General features: G+C 41.8%; 3 protein-coding genes across 5 annotated transcripts in view; 1 reads left to right on the top strand and 2 right to left on the bottom strand.

The window, feature by feature from the left end:
• The window catches only part of coro7 (coronin 7), a 106,389-nt gene extending 104,316 nt beyond the window's left edge, over positions 1–2,073 (bottom strand). The window contains exon 1 of the mRNA XM_072368050.1: positions 1,896–2,073. Coding sequence (XP_072224151.1) covers positions 1,896–1,955 — 60 coding nt within the window. The 5' untranslated portion in view covers positions 1,956–2,073. The remainder of the gene's footprint in view (positions 1–1,895) is intronic.
• Positions 2,074–2,391: 318 nt separating this feature from the next.
• Positions 2,392–7,174, top strand: dnaja3a (DnaJ heat shock protein family (Hsp40) member A3a). 2 transcript variants are annotated; one of them, XR_011907967.1, is made up of 12 exons: positions 2,392–2,621; positions 3,402–3,538; positions 3,628–3,711; positions 3,861–4,067; positions 4,153–4,305; positions 4,383–4,530; positions 5,199–5,263; positions 5,442–5,570; positions 5,658–5,773; positions 5,898–5,995; positions 6,121–6,247; positions 6,450–7,174. XR_011907967.1 is itself a non-coding variant. In XM_072368056.1 (11 exons), the coding sequence occupies exons 1-11, from the start codon at positions 2,414–2,416 to the stop codon at positions 6,467–6,469; spliced, it is 1,365 nt and encodes a 454-aa protein (XP_072224157.1). In that variant the 5' UTR covers positions 2,392–2,413; the 3' UTR covers positions 6,470–7,172. The 2 variants fall into 2 exon arrangements, 1 of the variants encoding a protein (XP_072224157.1); XM_072368056.1 differs by lacking the exon at positions 6,121–6,247 and having other exon boundaries at positions 6,450–7,172.
• Positions 7,175–8,194: 1,020 nt separating this feature from the next.
• hmox2b (heme oxygenase 2b) lies at positions 8,195–13,396 on the bottom strand. Of its 2 annotated transcripts, none has more exons than XM_072368059.1 (6): positions 13,312–13,396; positions 12,427–12,538; positions 12,191–12,308; positions 11,494–11,985; positions 11,041–11,164; positions 8,195–10,544 (listed from the first exon to the last, which is right to left on the bottom strand). In XM_072368059.1, exons 2-6 carry the CDS (start codon positions 12,504–12,506, stop codon positions 10,417–10,419), a joined length of 942 nt encoding a protein of 313 aa, XP_072224160.1. In that variant the 5' UTR covers positions 12,507–12,538; positions 13,312–13,396; the 3' UTR covers positions 8,195–10,416. The 2 variants fall into 2 exon arrangements, with proteins under 2 accessions (XP_072224160.1, XP_072224159.1); XM_072368058.1 differs by lacking the exon at positions 13,312–13,396 and adding an exon at positions 12,703–12,846 and having other exon boundaries at positions 12,427–12,540.
• Positions 13,397–15,872: the final 2,476 nt, after the last annotated feature.

Genomic DNA, 15,872 nt, shown 5'->3' with positions numbered 1-15,872 from the left:
AAGACATGGAGAGCATGAGTGAAAGAGCATAGTGAATTAGAGTGCAATATATGCCAAAATAATAAAAGGAATACAACCAACGAGCAACACTGAGGAATTGAGTTTGTTTTATAGGGTTCAAGAGCACACATGACCAAGCTGCTGTAACAACCAAAAAAAGTGAACCCTGCAACAAACAGGAAGGATATAGTTCAGTGAGCACACACACGTACACACTTAAGTGCCTCAGAATGAGCAAAGTGCTGAGGAAGTGGAAGAGCTCCCTACATTGCACAGCAGAGACCTCTTATAACCTCTTGCATAACATGAATAAGGCAAAAAGCAGCATGAGGACAGGGTGTCTGTACAACATGCTCCAAAAACTAAGGCTGAGCTGCTCCACTGAAAACTAAAAGCAACAGTGATAGACAGTGTGCCTTTTTTTTTTAAGAAGACACTTAACAGCTTTGCTAAGGTAAGACATAGTGAAGCTCCATTCAAGGCACCATACAGTTCTAAGCACCCTTTGTAAGTGTATGCATATTTCAAAAGGATATGTTCTACACCCGTCTCTGTCAAGAAAGAAAAGGACGACACATAAAAACTACATAAATCCTGTCCAAATAAATAATAACAGTCCTTTACTTGATTTAACCACATATAATGCTGATTATGATAAGGATTATTAGTAGCTGACTTTGCTCCTTGGTGGATCTCAGACAGACGCTTCTATTCAACTTTAAGTTTTTTTCAGCATCCAAGGACACAAAAACTACTTCATGCTCATCAGTTTTAAGTTAAGGAGATTTTATAAATGCACTATGATCAATGAGTACAATATATAGTATGGGTTTTCCTAAAATAAATATTTTAAGCCACTCAGTAGTTAGTCATTGCAGTGTCTGCCATACACCCATAATAACAAAAGTGATGTGGCACTAAAAAGTGTTCAGAGTGGCAGTTTGAATCTAAAAAAATAAATAAAATGGAAAGGGGGGCTACATTTGTTTCAATACAACTTCTATGATTAATCACTCAACCAGTCCGGGTTCATCTGAGGATAGAAAGATGCACCCTGCTTTGCTTCCTTGTCTCCCTCCTCCCCCATACTTTGTCTCCTGTCCCATTTTCCGTTTTGCTCCGAGTTTGAAACGACAGCAACAGAGCACATGACGACAGCACTGGAATAGCTTAATGCCCACATGAATTGCTAGTTTAACATTCACAGAAGCAAGGCACCACCTGCTGTATGTGCAGAGATTGGAGAGATGGCGACACCATCAACTGTCTATGTGCATGCCAGGCTTTTTTTTTTTTTTTACAATCTCAGAGAAAACATGCTAGGGGATTACATACACCATGTCAGAGAAAGGGGAGCTGCAGGCGCTGCAACCTGGAACTAATGGGCTCAAAGGACGAGAAAAAAAATGCAGATTCGTATGCAAGACATAAAGTCTGGTCCAGACATGTCGACTCTTGCAACCTATGACAGCTATCACTGTAAAACAGGCATCGGGACAGCTGTAGCGTTTGCAATTCTGATTTGAATATTTCCCTTTGCCTGGCATGATAAATCTCAGCAGACCAAAGCAAGACTCTGAGTCAACCAAACGCAAACGATGAGAAAATTTAACTGCCGTTAAGCGTGATGATGGGCGTCACTGCAACATCCTATGGAGGATAGCATCCTCATGCATTCACGTGGCTTGTTGCTTTTACAACTGATCGGCTGTTTGTGCAAATCGAGCATGTGAATCCACACTTTCGTCCCCTCTCCTATGTTAAGGCTTCCAAATGCAGGAAGTTCAACATCCCTTGCAGGCAAGCAGGCGTCCCCGAAAAGTAGCTCAGCTAATTACCAGTGCTAATGTTAGCCAGGAGATCTGTCTTTACTCAGAGGCGCAAGTGATACTCACATCTTTCTTGGCAATTTTCGGAGTGGTGTTTTTGAATTTGGAGGTCTTAAAACGATTCATGCTGCCCTCTCAAATTGACTTTCGTGCCTTCCGGGTGTCTCTGTCGAGCTGGTTGGTACTGCAGAGTGCTCCTGCTACAGCTGACAGATCAGGTTCGCCCTGCGGTGTACGCTCGTTTTGCTTCAACGAGCTGTCCGGTTGGGCGGTTATTAATCTTTTCAGATGCCATTACACAGAACGCTTCATTGCGTGCTAACCCTGGTGGTAAAACATTTGCATAATTTCTTACTTGTCACATGTATTTACTGCTTTAATTATATTGCCAACAAACTTTTTGTTGGTCTTGATTTATATCTAATGTGGCCGCTAGTGTAGAGTTTATAAAAAGGAACAATAATATTCAAGTTAAACTTCTATAACTCGTTTTAGTCACAGAGCAAGAATTTCGAGCTCTTCTCAGTGACGCCCACAGCGTTCCAGACATGCGCAGTGTGTCCAGAGCGGCAGCCACTGTAGGAATGATGGCGTCCTCGGCTGTTCGCTGCTCTTCACGCTGGGTTACAGTTGTCGTGTCCTCTGGATGTCGGAGGGCTGGCGGTGCGGTTCTCTCGTCTGACCATGGAGGGGTCAGGCGGTTTTCTACACTGGGAGTGGAAAAACTCCGGTGTGGAGCGAGCCTGGGATGCAGCGGAGCAGGGAAAGCGTTGACATTGAGAGGGCTGTCAGGTGAGCCATATGATATTGGCCTGAGCTAAGCTAGGCTAGGCTAAATTGCTGTAGTATATCGTTTACATAAGTGACGCAGAGTACAGTAACTACATGAAAATGAATGAGTGTCTGCTCAAGCAAACTGTAAGTTTAGCTTGTAACACTTTTGCAGTTACTTTAAAGCACACGTAGACAGCTGATCAGAGGTGATGTAACCAATCCTGCTAACTTTGTGATCATCAAGTGGCATGGCTGGTGTTGCAGCAAATTCTGTGTACTGGTTACAGTTTTAGGCTGTTGCAAACGTTTTATCTTGCTATTTGCATGCATTTTGATTGTGACCCCAAATAAAGTGGTGCCATGGTGTTTACGTAGGGTTAGAGTTGGATCAGATCCTGTAACCCTACTATAGGAAGTAATTTAGATAGTGTTTATCATCTTTAATCGGTAAATTGTTTGTGTTAATACAGGGTTTATCTATATACTAATACTGATGTTGCTAAAACTATCAACATTTGTGAACTTCTTAGCAGTTTATACATTATTTCTAGAGTTTTCCATAAGCCGCTATCAATAATTGTGTCCATGTTTAAGTGATGTTTAGGAAAAATTGTACTTTCATCAGCATAACAACATGTACAGCAGATGATAAATACATTTTGCAATGTAAATTTGGCAGACATTTCTACAGTATGTGGGCGTTCTAAAAGTGGTGGAATTGTACAGTTAGTTGGGATGCAGCTACAGCTGTTGTTGATCACATTTACGTACCCTCTCATCACGCTGGACACCTTTCAGGCATCAAGTCCCCCCATGTTGTCTACGCACTGTCCTTTCACACAAGTGCGCCTTCCAGCAGCAAGCAGGACTTCTACCAGATTCTAGGGGTGCCTCGCACATCAACCCAGAAAGAGATCAAGAAAGCCTACTACCAGGTTCGTTGCTGATCGACACACAACAGCTTGTGGATGTTGTAAGATGGGCTGTCGTCACAGTTGCTGACATTTCATGTGTTGTACCTCAGATGGCAAAAAAGTATCACCCTGATACCAACAAAGATGACCCACAGGCTAAGGAAAAATTTGCTCAGCTGGCTGAAGCATACGAGGTTAGGTTCTGACTTTTTTTCTTTCAAGCATTTCTCCAACATTTGTTTCCCTCATGTGCTTTGTCTTGAATCTATGAAAAGTGATACTTTCCTGTTCTTATTTCTTTTTAGTTTGAATCGTCTTACACCTTTACCTTTGCCCTCCACAGGTTCTTAGTGACGAAGGGAAAAGGAAGCAGTATGACACCTACGGCACAGCTGGCTTTGACGCTGGTCAGGCAGGTCGAGGGCAGCACTACTGGAGTGGACAAAGCAGCAACGTGGACCCCGAGGAGCTTTTCCGCAAAATCTTTGGAGAGTTTTCGGGAGGCCGTGGCTTTGGGGACTTTAATGCCATATTTGATCAGCCACAGGAGGTTAGTGCAATCCTACAAAGTGAGAGTTTTTATTGGTTGCATATTCAGACTAAAGAATCTCCGTCTCCCTCTGTTTTTGGTGCAGTACGTTATGGAGCTGACTTTCACTCAGGCAGCAAAGGGAGTCAACAAAGAGATGTCCGTTAACATAGACACAACCTGCCAGCGTTGTGATGGTAAGGGCCACGAGCCAGGCACCAAGGTGCAGCACTGCAACCACTGCAACGGCTCCGGCATGGTAAGGACTCTGATACACTTTGTATCTTTGAATTCTGTTGATGTCATTTTTCTAAACATGGGCTTTCCTGCCTACAGGAAACAATAAATACGGGTCCGTTTGTGATGCGCTCCACATGTCGTCGCTGTGGTGGCAAAGGCACAGTCATTAACACCCCCTGTCACTCTTGCCATGGCAATGGGCAGACCAAGCAGAGGAAGACGGTGATGGTTCCTGTGCCTGCAGGTCAGTCACACTCCAGAATCAGTTTAGCCGAGAGAATTTGATGCAGTTTTAATGTTTAACATATTAAAAGATGCAGCTGCAATGACAGAATCATTTTTGATCTGTAAAAATGGATTATTGTTCTTTCTTTTTGGCAAATTTTTATGAAGCCACAATCACTCCAGCTGGAGTTCTTTAATCCTGTCTGAATTTGTAAACTTAGAAAAGTCTTGTTACACGTTTCTAGTTAAACGTTTAATATACCTGGAGTTAGATTTGTTTTTGGCTCCTTTATTACCATGTGCCTCTTAACTGAAACCATGAGAATATTTCCCAACTCAAGACTAAAGTAGCTTCACAGCAAAGGCAGTCTGTGGTAGTGTGAACCCTAACCCTGGAGAAGATAATATTTAGACTTTTCATGAAGAATAAGACGAGTAAATGTACACCTGTTGCTATCTTTTATTTACACAGTATGCATTAAAGCTGGATAGCCTCTGCCCACTTTTCAGCCCTGCAGCAATTGTTACTTTGTTCCAAATTCTTTCCTAGAAAACAGAAGGAACTCAGCAAAGGGAACTAAGCAAATCAATAGAGGTCGTGTTTTATTTGCTGTGTCAGGATGCGTATTTCAGACCTGCTCAAATATAAATAAGTTTTTAACCATTGCACTTGTTTTTGGTTTTTAGGAGTAGAGGATGGACAGACAGTCAGAATGCCAGTTGGAAAGAAAGAGATCTTCATCACATTTCGGGTTAGTGTTCACAGAATGTCCGCTGCTGATCTCACCGCAGAACTAAATCAGATATAAATTCTATTATGTGGACTGCTTTGAAACAATGAACTGTCTGATGTGTGATTCTGAAATCTGTGGTGTGCTGCTTTTTGAAATTGTAATGCTTTGACGACATATGCGATTGATATGTGTCCAGGTCCAGAAAAGCCCCGTGTTCAGAAGGGAGGGTGCAGACATCCACTCTGATGTTTTTGTCTCTGTGGCTCAAGCCATCCTGGGTGGAACAGCTCGAGCACAAGGCCTTTATGAAACACTCAATCTGTCAGTAAGTGGACACGGTCTCTCCACTTACCCGAGTCATAGGGGGAAATTTCAGACACTTTCGTTATTGACTGGAAATGTGCTTTTTCAGATCCCGGCTGGAGTCCAGACGGACCAGAGAATCCGCCTGACAGGGAAAGGAATCGCCCGCGTCAGTGGCTATGGCTTCGGAGATCACTACATCCATGTCAAAATTAAAATACCCAAGTAAGACAACTTTTTTTCCCCCACCAGCTTTGAACCCGAATACGGTGGGTTGTCATCATCTTCATCATTGTTAAAACCTGTTTCCCAAACACAACAAAAAATGAAATGTTGTTGTCTTGTGCAGGACTCTGACAGACAGACAGAGAGCTCTGCTGACGAGCTACGCTGAAGACGAGACAGACATAGAGGGATCGGTGAACGGTGTCACTGCCACCAGCACAGGTATAAGAAAATAACTTTATTTCTTAGCGAGCTGAACCTGTTCCCTTTTACGTGATACACATCGCTGATCTGGTGAAAAGGGGTTTAAACAGGGGCACTTAGATGCATTATTAAACTCTGTCCAGGTGGGGGCAGCAGTGCTAAACGGTCTTAAGCAGGCATGTGGAGAAGGAAGCAGAGTTGCAACAACAGGGGGGGCTTCTTCTCCAAATTAAAGAATTTGCTTTGTACTTCTTGACAGCCACAAACCAGGTAGGAGTTCTTATCAATTTATCTCAAATAACTACCTCCTGGTCTACCTTTTCCTTGCTTGTGAGGCTCATTGCTGCAATTTTTGACACTCTACTCTATCTGGTTTGTGGCTATCATAAAAACTGAAGTTAAATAGATGGCCAGTTTATGGGGGTTTCGTAATCACCTGCTCCTGTTCAGAAAACGTTTTTTTCTTTTCAAGGTAAAAGATCCTGGAACTGAGACCTCGTCAGCGGTTCAGATGGCAGAGAACAGCGCAAAGTAAGAGCAGCCGCTTAGTAAAGACAGTGAAAAAGGACTGAGAACTGCTGGATGTTGGCTGTGGATCATTACAGACCTCCCTACCCAGCCCTGTAGTAAGGGGAAAAAAAAAAAAAAAAAGCCACAGGACTATCGACTCTGCTCAAGTGGATCCACAGACACGAAGATGTGCCAGTTTTTTTTCGACATGTTCTCATTGCACTCAGTGCATGTTGGCTTCTGCTGGTTGATCTAATCATGGTGATGGCAGAGTCCACAGTTGAGAAATGAATTATTGTACTGGAGAAGACATTAAATACAGTCTAAACCTTTTATTTCGGATTTAAAAATCCCACGACTAACTTCTGTAGCCATCAGTTGTGTTTTCAAGCATAGATGTATGTCTTGCCAGCACTGTCAGTTCTCACTGGTTAAGTGCATTGTTTTCCTTGATGGAGGTTTAAACTGTGGGAACGTTCGACTTTCCTGATCTGTGAACAATGATTTCTCTGATCTGTCTTTCTTCAACCCTTTGAATTGTAACTGAGGAACAGTCGCAGAACAGGCATTCATGCATGTGTCAAAGAAAAGGTAATATACTGTACAGCTATATAATAAAGCTTTGTTCTGGGAGAAGCCTGTTTTATATGAATAAAAGAAGATGCTGTGAGGATATGAAGTTGTGATTTAGGCACAGGACAACATAACTACATTATCTGGTGGGGAAAAGTTCACCAATGTCCTCAGGGTTCATACGCCAGTGACCATCCATCCATCCATCCATCCATCCATCATCTGCCGCTTATCCGGGGGTCGGGTCGCGGGGGCAGCAGCTTGAGCAGAGAAACCCAGACGTCTCTGTCCCCGGCCACTTCCTCCAGCTCTTCCGGGGGGACCCCGAGGCGTTCCCAGGCCAGCCGAGAGACATAGTCTCTCCAGCGTGTCCTGGGTCTTCCCCGGGGTCTCCTCCCAGTGGGACGTACCCGGAACACCTCCCCAGGGAGGCGCCCAGGGGGCATCCTAACCAGATGCCCGAGCCACCTCATCTGACTCCTCTCAATGCGGAGGAGCAGCGGTTCTACTCCGAGCCCCTCCCGGATGGCTGAGCTTCTCACCCTATCTCTAAGGGAGAGCCCAGACACCCTGCGGAGGAAACCCATTTCGGCCGCTTGTATTCGCGATCTTGTTCTTTCGGTCACTACCCACAACTCGTGACCATAGGTGAGGATGGGAACGTAGATTGACCAGTAAGTAGAGAGCTTTGCCTTCTGGCTCAGCTCCCTCTTCACAACGACGGGTCGGTGCAGAGCCCGCAACACTGCAGACGCCGCACCGATCCGCCCGTCAATCTCCCGCTCCATTCGTCCCTCACTCGTGAACAAGACCCCGAGATACTTGAACTCCTCCACTTGGGGAAGGATCTCAACGCCAGTGACCATGAATATCTGAATAAAATGTCACTTTGTTCCTTTCAACTGTTACTAAGAAATTTCAGTTGGGACCAAATGAATTGGCCATGTTCAGCATGATGAGGGTCAGTAGCTTGAGAAGATTTCTAACAAACTTTCCGGTTAAATAGCTGAGATTCCCTGTAACAGAGACTCCTAAATAACCAGATACTTGAATATTATTGTTCCTTTTTATAAACTCTACACTAGCAGCCCCATTAGAAATAAATGAAGACCAACAAAAAAATAAAAACACCAGGACAATGAATCAGGTTTATTATTTTAGTATGAAGAGGAATAAACTTTCATTTAATTATCAACAACACAAAATAATCCTGGATCTTCACTCTGTTGCTAATAAAAGCTTCAGTTAGGTACGCAAAAGGAATTAGGAGCAGAGTAAATCGAGACAAATTAGTCAAATATCTTCTTTATGGCCATAACTAAGTGCTCTCCTGAGATTCATAAAAAAAAGTCTGCATTACACCTGCATCAAATGAATGAAATAAAACGCGTTAATACAAAGGTTTGCCGGGCGGTTCCAGTATTGGTCCCACGGCTGCGATTCATTGAGTTGAACCTGAGACTCTCTGAGACACGGTCAACTGCTCTGCCATGTCTGATCAGGCAGCTGCACCGGTCCCGTTTACCCACGCACAAATACTGCCATTTGTGAATAAATGCATCGTGCATCAGGCTGACATGGAAACAACAGGGAGTTCTTTTGGTATTCTGTGTTGAAATTGCTTGAAGATGATTAAACCAAAAAAAAAAAAAAAGCATAAAATGTCCCATTGTACTGCACACACACACCGTGAAATATTTCTCCTCCTCTGATAATACGCAGTGGTACATTCACACCATTAACATACATTAACATGAGCCGAGCAGCTAAAAAGTCCATAAATTAGAAGCGGATGATAAACCAGAACACCCACACGCGCGTTCAGCCATCATGCAGCTGCGCTGCGTGTTATTACTGAAGAACAAATCGGCTATTTTAACATTTTACATTTTAAGATCCTAACTTTGGCTCCAGCGGCAGATAAAACTGAGCAAACAGTTAACTAATCATCGTGGATAATTAAGCAGCATAATTAGATTAATAGGCAGTTTTTGTTTAAAGATAAATCATTGCATAATCTTTAATTTGACGAAGATTGTGGGCGAACATGCAGCTGGAGACATAATACTCTGTATCAAACATAATCACTCGTCAAAAAGAGCTTTTTGGTCCCCATCACCTGTCTCACAGTAAACTTGGAAGAAAGTTCTTGGAAACATTTCAAGCTCAAGAATGAATAATGAAATGTGACAGTTTTCACATAATGTTTGTGTAAAAATAATACAGATATAAGAATACATTTCTCTATAAACCTCTACCTTCCTGTTGCCATATAAAAGATGGTCTGTTAGGTTTGAACCCACAGGGCAGAAAACACGCACATTATGTGAATTCATTAGCTAATGCAACACATCATATGGACAATTACAGCTTTGGAGGGGAAAAAAAAAATGTCACTTCAATCTAAGCCCACAACATTAATCATGTTATTGAGTAATTTAATGATAAACGACACAAACACACGCAGCAACAGTGAACAAGGTGACGTGAAGAGAATGTGCTATCTGAGGCTAATAAAGTGTTTTCGCTAATACCTAATTCCAAACCCCATTACACGCCGTCACGATCGGGTCCGGGAATAAGAGGTTTGTTTCAAAGCTCTGATGTTCGAACGGTTTCCGTTTAAGCTGAACAGAAGCAGACCACATAAAGACAAACGAGCCGGAATGTGAACTTTGCTGAAAAATCGCTGACAATGAAGCTGATGGAAATACAACCAGCCCAAAGGTTCCTGTTAACACAAATCTAACCGTTAAGAAACCAAAATGGCAGCCCGGTCAGGAATTTATGGCTCATTTAACCCCTGAACCAAAAGTTTAACGTTTACCTTGGTGCAATTTTGGCTAAAAGAGCCCCAATAAATCTATATCTTAATCTCTTAAGAATTAAAACTTCGATTTGCTTTTAAAGGGTGGGCTTGCATTACTATTGTGCTACCTTTGTCGTTATATCTATAGTGATATATATTTATCTCAAAATGTCATAATGTTTCACAATTACAATCTAGGACAATATATTTGTCACCTGGACACTTTGGAGCCTAACCCTGCTTTGGTCAGACAGCAGCTACAGCAGGTGTTGGGACGCGACCAAACAATGGAGGTAGAGAAATAAAAATGTGTTTATGAAGGAAGTTGTGCTTTATGGATGGAACTGACATCATAATGATCCTATGAATCATTTAATAGAAATTAACGCAGCTAGAAAGAAAAATAAAGCACCCAAAAACACACGGCTCTGATGGGAATGTTTGTATGAAATGATCGACAGTTTGTGGAAGTTTCCTGATGTCTTTACTGTGCTTCCTTCAACACTTCTTTGTCTCAGATTTGCTCTGTAACAGACTGATCGCTGGTTCACATCAGGTACCATGCAGCTAATCCAGCCAAGGCAGCAAACCAAGTGGCAAACAGCACCTGTCCTGTTGGATGCCTGAGAACAGCCATGGCCATCTGACAAGCGTACGCTGTTCCACCCGATGCCGCTGAGACACAAAGGAGGCACAAACTGAGTCAGCAAACCTGGATTCAGCATCATGTCAGGGGTCCGTTTCACAAAGCAGGTTCAACAAACTGAGTCTAATCCTGAACTCTGAGATAGAAAACTCTGAGTTTCCGGTTCCAGAAACGCTGATTTGAGTTAGTTTAGTCAACTCTGAGTAGTTTCACCTTGACTTCTAGAACTAGAAGAACAAGGCTACGCCAAAACTGGCCTGCTGACTGAATGAATGAATGAGGAAATCAAATGGTGTGTGTGGCTGAAAGAGGGCGGAGACCGAGAGAAACTCTAGGTTCACTGAGAAAAACCTGGTCCCGACCAGGTTAGGTTCATAGAGTCTGTTACTACGGTAACTGACCGAGAGCTTAAGTTAGCTCTCTCTCTGAAACAGGATAGAGTTACCCCTCTTTCTCTGGTTTGAGTTACCTCCTTTAGTGAAACGGACCCCAGGTTTGTAGTACCGGAAACAGCACAATATTTACCCATCTTGGCAGCATGGTAGGGACATTTGTTGATATCTCCATCCATTGCTCCATGAACAGACATGCCAGCATCTAAAACATCCTCCTGGATGCTTTTGCCGATCTCTTCCAACTCCTCAAACACCTTCAATAATAAAAATAAAGTCTTTAAGTTTATATTTGTGCCAGAAGAAATGTCTCTTTTTAACAATGAAAAGAAAAGAGGTTATTATGAAACAAGTCAGGGACCTTAAGATCACAGAAGTGTTGATCAAAAAGCATTTAAAATGTCATTTAATCTGGATAAAACTATCACACTTTTGCCTTTAGTAATACATACAATACCTTATTTTTTCATTTAGTAGTAACCACTCAAAACATGCACAAACTTACTATAATGAAATCAAGACTTAGGTCATTTCAACCAACACCACAAGTGACCAGATCACCAGATCTGGATGTCTGGCCTCTCACCTCCATGTTGAAATGAAAGGCTTTGACAGCCTCATCCACCAGTCTCTTCTTTGTCTGCATGTTCAGTTCCAGCTCATTCATCCGACTTCGGTACAGCTGCTTGAATGCCTTAGCACTATGGATGCCATCGAACTGGTAGAACTCAAGGCCCTCTCCTGTGGGCGGCAGCTTCAAAGCTCTCTGTGCCACCTTCTTCAGCACCTGGCCGCCAGAAAGGTCCCCCATATAACGGGTGTAGGCGTGGGCCACCAGCAACACCGGGTCCTCCTGCCCAACCTGGTGGATGCGGTCAACATAGTGTTGAGTGGCTTGGGAGCAGCTGATCTGGTTCTTCCATTCTGGACCATAAAAGTACTCGAGGTCACGGGCCAGAGCTTCATGGCGGTTCAGCTCCACGGGAAAATAAAGAGGAGCAAAGTGGGGATGGTCCTTGTTCCTTTCTATCTCCTCCTCCATGGCAGTGTACGTGTAGTAAAGCGCCACAGCACCAAGCTAAGGAGACAAAATGTTAAAAAAAAAAAAAGTTTATTCCACTTTCTAAAACACTGATGCAAAAATATTCACATTGGTCAGCTATTAACTGCTCTTTTTAATCAGATATACTACATCAGTTGTAGACTTAATCACATTTATCTTATTTTCGTTGCAAAGTACTACTAAAAATGGACTTTTTTTGCACCAGTTTTTTCAGTCTGACCTTGAAGAGTTCTTTGCGAATGCGTCCTCTGAGGAAATCTTTCACAAACTGCGTGTTCTCAGCTTTTTCATGAACTTCCTTGGTCCCTGCTCCCAGCATCTCAGAGAGGTCCTCTGGACTGAGGAAGTAAAAGAAACAAAGAAAATTGTGCTTTTGATGGAACCACAGCATCATAATCACTATTTTATTCTTCCGACACTAATAAAAGGAAGTTACAAAACTACCGGGAGATTTACCTGAGGGCGGTTTCTTTCTCCTCATAACCAGTCCCAGCTCCATTGGACATCCTTGCTGTTGTCTCCTTCTCCATTGACATTTATGGTGAGCTCTTTCCTCAACTGAGTTCACCTTAAAGTAAAAGCGAATAAAAAATGAGATTCAAAGATTAGAATCTTACATTAAAATCACCCGTTTGTATGACAGTTATAAGGCAAGACGGTCTCGCGAACAGCTCTAATTAAAAGACAGACATCCAGTGAACATTTAATTACTGAATCCAGTGGTGCTCATCTAAGAGGCAGCGGAGGCCTGATCAGAAAACAGGTGAAGCGAAAATCACGCCTCTCCTCTTGATGCTGAGCTGATGGTCAACGGAAATGCGCCTTTCACCAGCTGATCAACACTTTATCAGAGTGATACTGGATAAAGTTCCTCTGGCAGAGCCACGTTAGTTTACATAGACAGCCTTCAATAACATCCAGACTTGAACTACATGAAACAGACAAACAAAAAGCAGCTCAAACAACAAAGCACGGACGGGCCTTCTGGCGTTTACCCGAGGTCTCAGAGACTATAATGTAGATACATCGAGCTAGTGCTGCATGTAGCGACTGAGAAAGTGATGTTACTTCTTTAAGTTTATTTTATTAAAAAAAAATAGAATCTCGCTATCAATAATACTAATTTAATCTAAATTTAGCGGGAGCACCACATTTGACAACCACAGCTAACTTTACTTTACTAGCTAAGTCAGCTAAAAGCAGGCTAACGTAGCACTGCTACTAAACTCAATTATGATTTGGCGACCGGCGTTGTAACACTGTAGGGTTCTCGTTTTTATTCATTTATATAATTTGCTAATTAGAACGCGTTGGTCTTGCAAATTACTGAACGCAACAAACCTTCCCAGTTGCTGAGTGACAGGCGATTTACAACTAACATTCAGGATGTGAACGTCCTTCGGAACATTACGCGTCACTGTTTGTCCCTACCCGGCCTTTATAGTCAGGTGCTTCACTACCGGAAGCGCCTTCGTAAATGTGTAGTTCTCAACACATATTTGTAGTTCTAATGACTCCACCACCTAGTTACAACTAGTTACTAAAGCAATTTTAAATATATTTGGTAAATAAAAAGATGGATGCAGTTTTAGGGCAGTACACGATGCATGTAGCCATTTAAAAATAATAATAATAATAAAAAAATAAAACTATAGCAGCTAACTATATTTGATATTTCCCATTTGTTTTCAATAGAGTTGGTACATTATTAACATAATTGTACATTAATTTAATTTTAAACAATGGCATTTCCACACAATAAATACAGTGTTTTGTTGTTTGTTTCAGTTGCTTCTTTGGCCACAGATGGAACACACAGATAAATAAGCTCTATAATTAATTATTTACTAATTTTTACTTACTTTTGCTCATATAGATCATGGTCTGTAATACTATTTGACCTTTTTCTTATGCATGAGAGGTTTGTTTTTTGTTAATGCCAGAGAAATTCATATATCACTACAAATGTGGATTCATACTGCATCTCCTTTTTAACTAATAACATTCACTTGACTCTGCATCAAATCTGTACATACAAAATTAAGTATTCAAAATTTCTCTAGTTTCTTCGCCTTTGTTCAAAAACTTTCACGTTTTGCGGCAGCCCCTGTTGTACTCTAGTGATATACTGAAAGGATTAAATATGTGTTGGCTTTGCTCAACTACAGAACAGCATTTGCATCAGCAATTATTCTTCGTATGAGTGTGCCTACTGCAGTGTTGACAAATCTTGTCATCTGCTCTGCTTTCTGGCTCCATGTACTATCGTGTACTTTCATGTAGCCAATTTTTAAAGTTTCGGCTGGTTTAACAACAACTTATAAATAGGTCCCTTTTATCCAATTCAACAGCAACTGAGAAGGATAAAGGAAAGAGTTTGTGATCTTAATGGAGACAAAACTTTGTTAATGTTAATTAAGATCTAACAGGGAAAAACAAATTAAGTGAAGCTGTACTATTTCAGGGAGTGATAGAAGAGAGACCACCACCATAACAGAGTATACTGTGCAGTTAGAAAAAAAAAAAGTTTTACCAGATCAAGTCACAAAAGCACCAGCACTCTTGTTCCAAAGGGTGGGTTGTCAATGTGTTGTCAATCTTAGGCACACAAAACACATTGTCCGTGCCAGTTGCATAGCAGTGTCAGATAATGAATTTGTAGTTATGTTTGTGCATATATGATTCATGCAGGCTGTTCATGAATTATGTACGACAATGTTGTTTGTTTCCGAACAGATTTGTCTGTCAGGCTGTGCAGGATATATTTGAAAGCATGTTTGTCATTTGTATGTTGGTAAGTGTGTGCGTGTGTGTGTGTGTGCGTGTGTGCATATGTGTTTGTGTGATGGTCAGAGCCTGATATCAGTCTGGCAGCCGGGTGTAGTGTCAGATGCTTTGTTAGCGGGGCAGCTGAGTGGCCCCCATCATTCTGCTACTGAACCACAGGAGGCTGGCTGGGGGAAAGATGAGCTAACAAGATGATTCAATTCCCTCCAAAGGGGTTGGCAAGCTGTTGCCATTATATTAAAATGCTTTGGGAAGCACATTTATGCCACTCATGCATATAAAGAAGAGGGGAAGGGGAGTAATTTAAAGGCAGGAGAGAGGAATCTGCAAGTTTTTCTAATTTTTGGACACAACTTTTCGAGATGAAAGCTCACAAAATAAAAAATGCTTTTTGTAGTGACTAAATTATTCTTTAAACAGACTGAATTACTGAACTAATTTTTAAGCAATTTTGTGTAGTACAGTATTATTCCTTTCTTCATACTTACTTGCCTTACAGTGGCCATATTGTCCTTGGGAAGCGCGTTGTTTTAATTGGCTGGATCTGTAAAGGTATGGATAAAAGGCAAGGTTGGTGAGAAAGTAACTTTAGTTTTACTTGAATTTGCAGGGGTTTTCCCAAATACTTCTAATAAGAGCCATTTTAATGACTTAGTTGGTGATGTTCACAGTTAGTATAATCTATTGATGCAACACTGCAAAGGCCATAGAGAACCAGTAAGGACCTATGAAAGCACTCTTTGAATGTGTTACTTCCCTAGAATTACATACTGAATACAAGCTGAACTATGAGAGGCAGATAATGGGCTGTGAGGTATGTAGGTAGGCAGAAGTTTACAAGAAAACTCCAGCACCGTCATTGCAACAAAAGTGAAATTGCAAAAAGGTGTAATGCGGGCATTTACCTTTCAACATCCACACTGGCTTGACAGGACTCTTCTTCTGCAGAGGGTTCCCCCAGGAAAATTCTAAAACCAAGCCAAAGCAACTCAGCTGTCTTGTCCTTCAGACTTGTAAAATGAAAATGAAAAGGGAAACGCTGCCATAGAACAGAGAGTCAACAACACACAGCTATCTAATAAAGCACATACCATTTCAGTTGCTTATAACAACTA

Source organism: Leuresthes tenuis, unplaced genomic scaffold (assembly GCF_036924035.1).
Source record: "Leuresthes tenuis unplaced genomic scaffold, fLeuTen1.0.hap1 SCAF_17, whole genome shotgun sequence".
In the NCBI taxonomy this organism is placed as follows: domain Eukaryota; kingdom Metazoa; phylum Chordata; class Actinopteri; order Atheriniformes; family Atherinopsidae; genus Leuresthes; species Leuresthes tenuis.
This window is presented reverse-complemented; position numbering and strand designations above follow the sequence as displayed.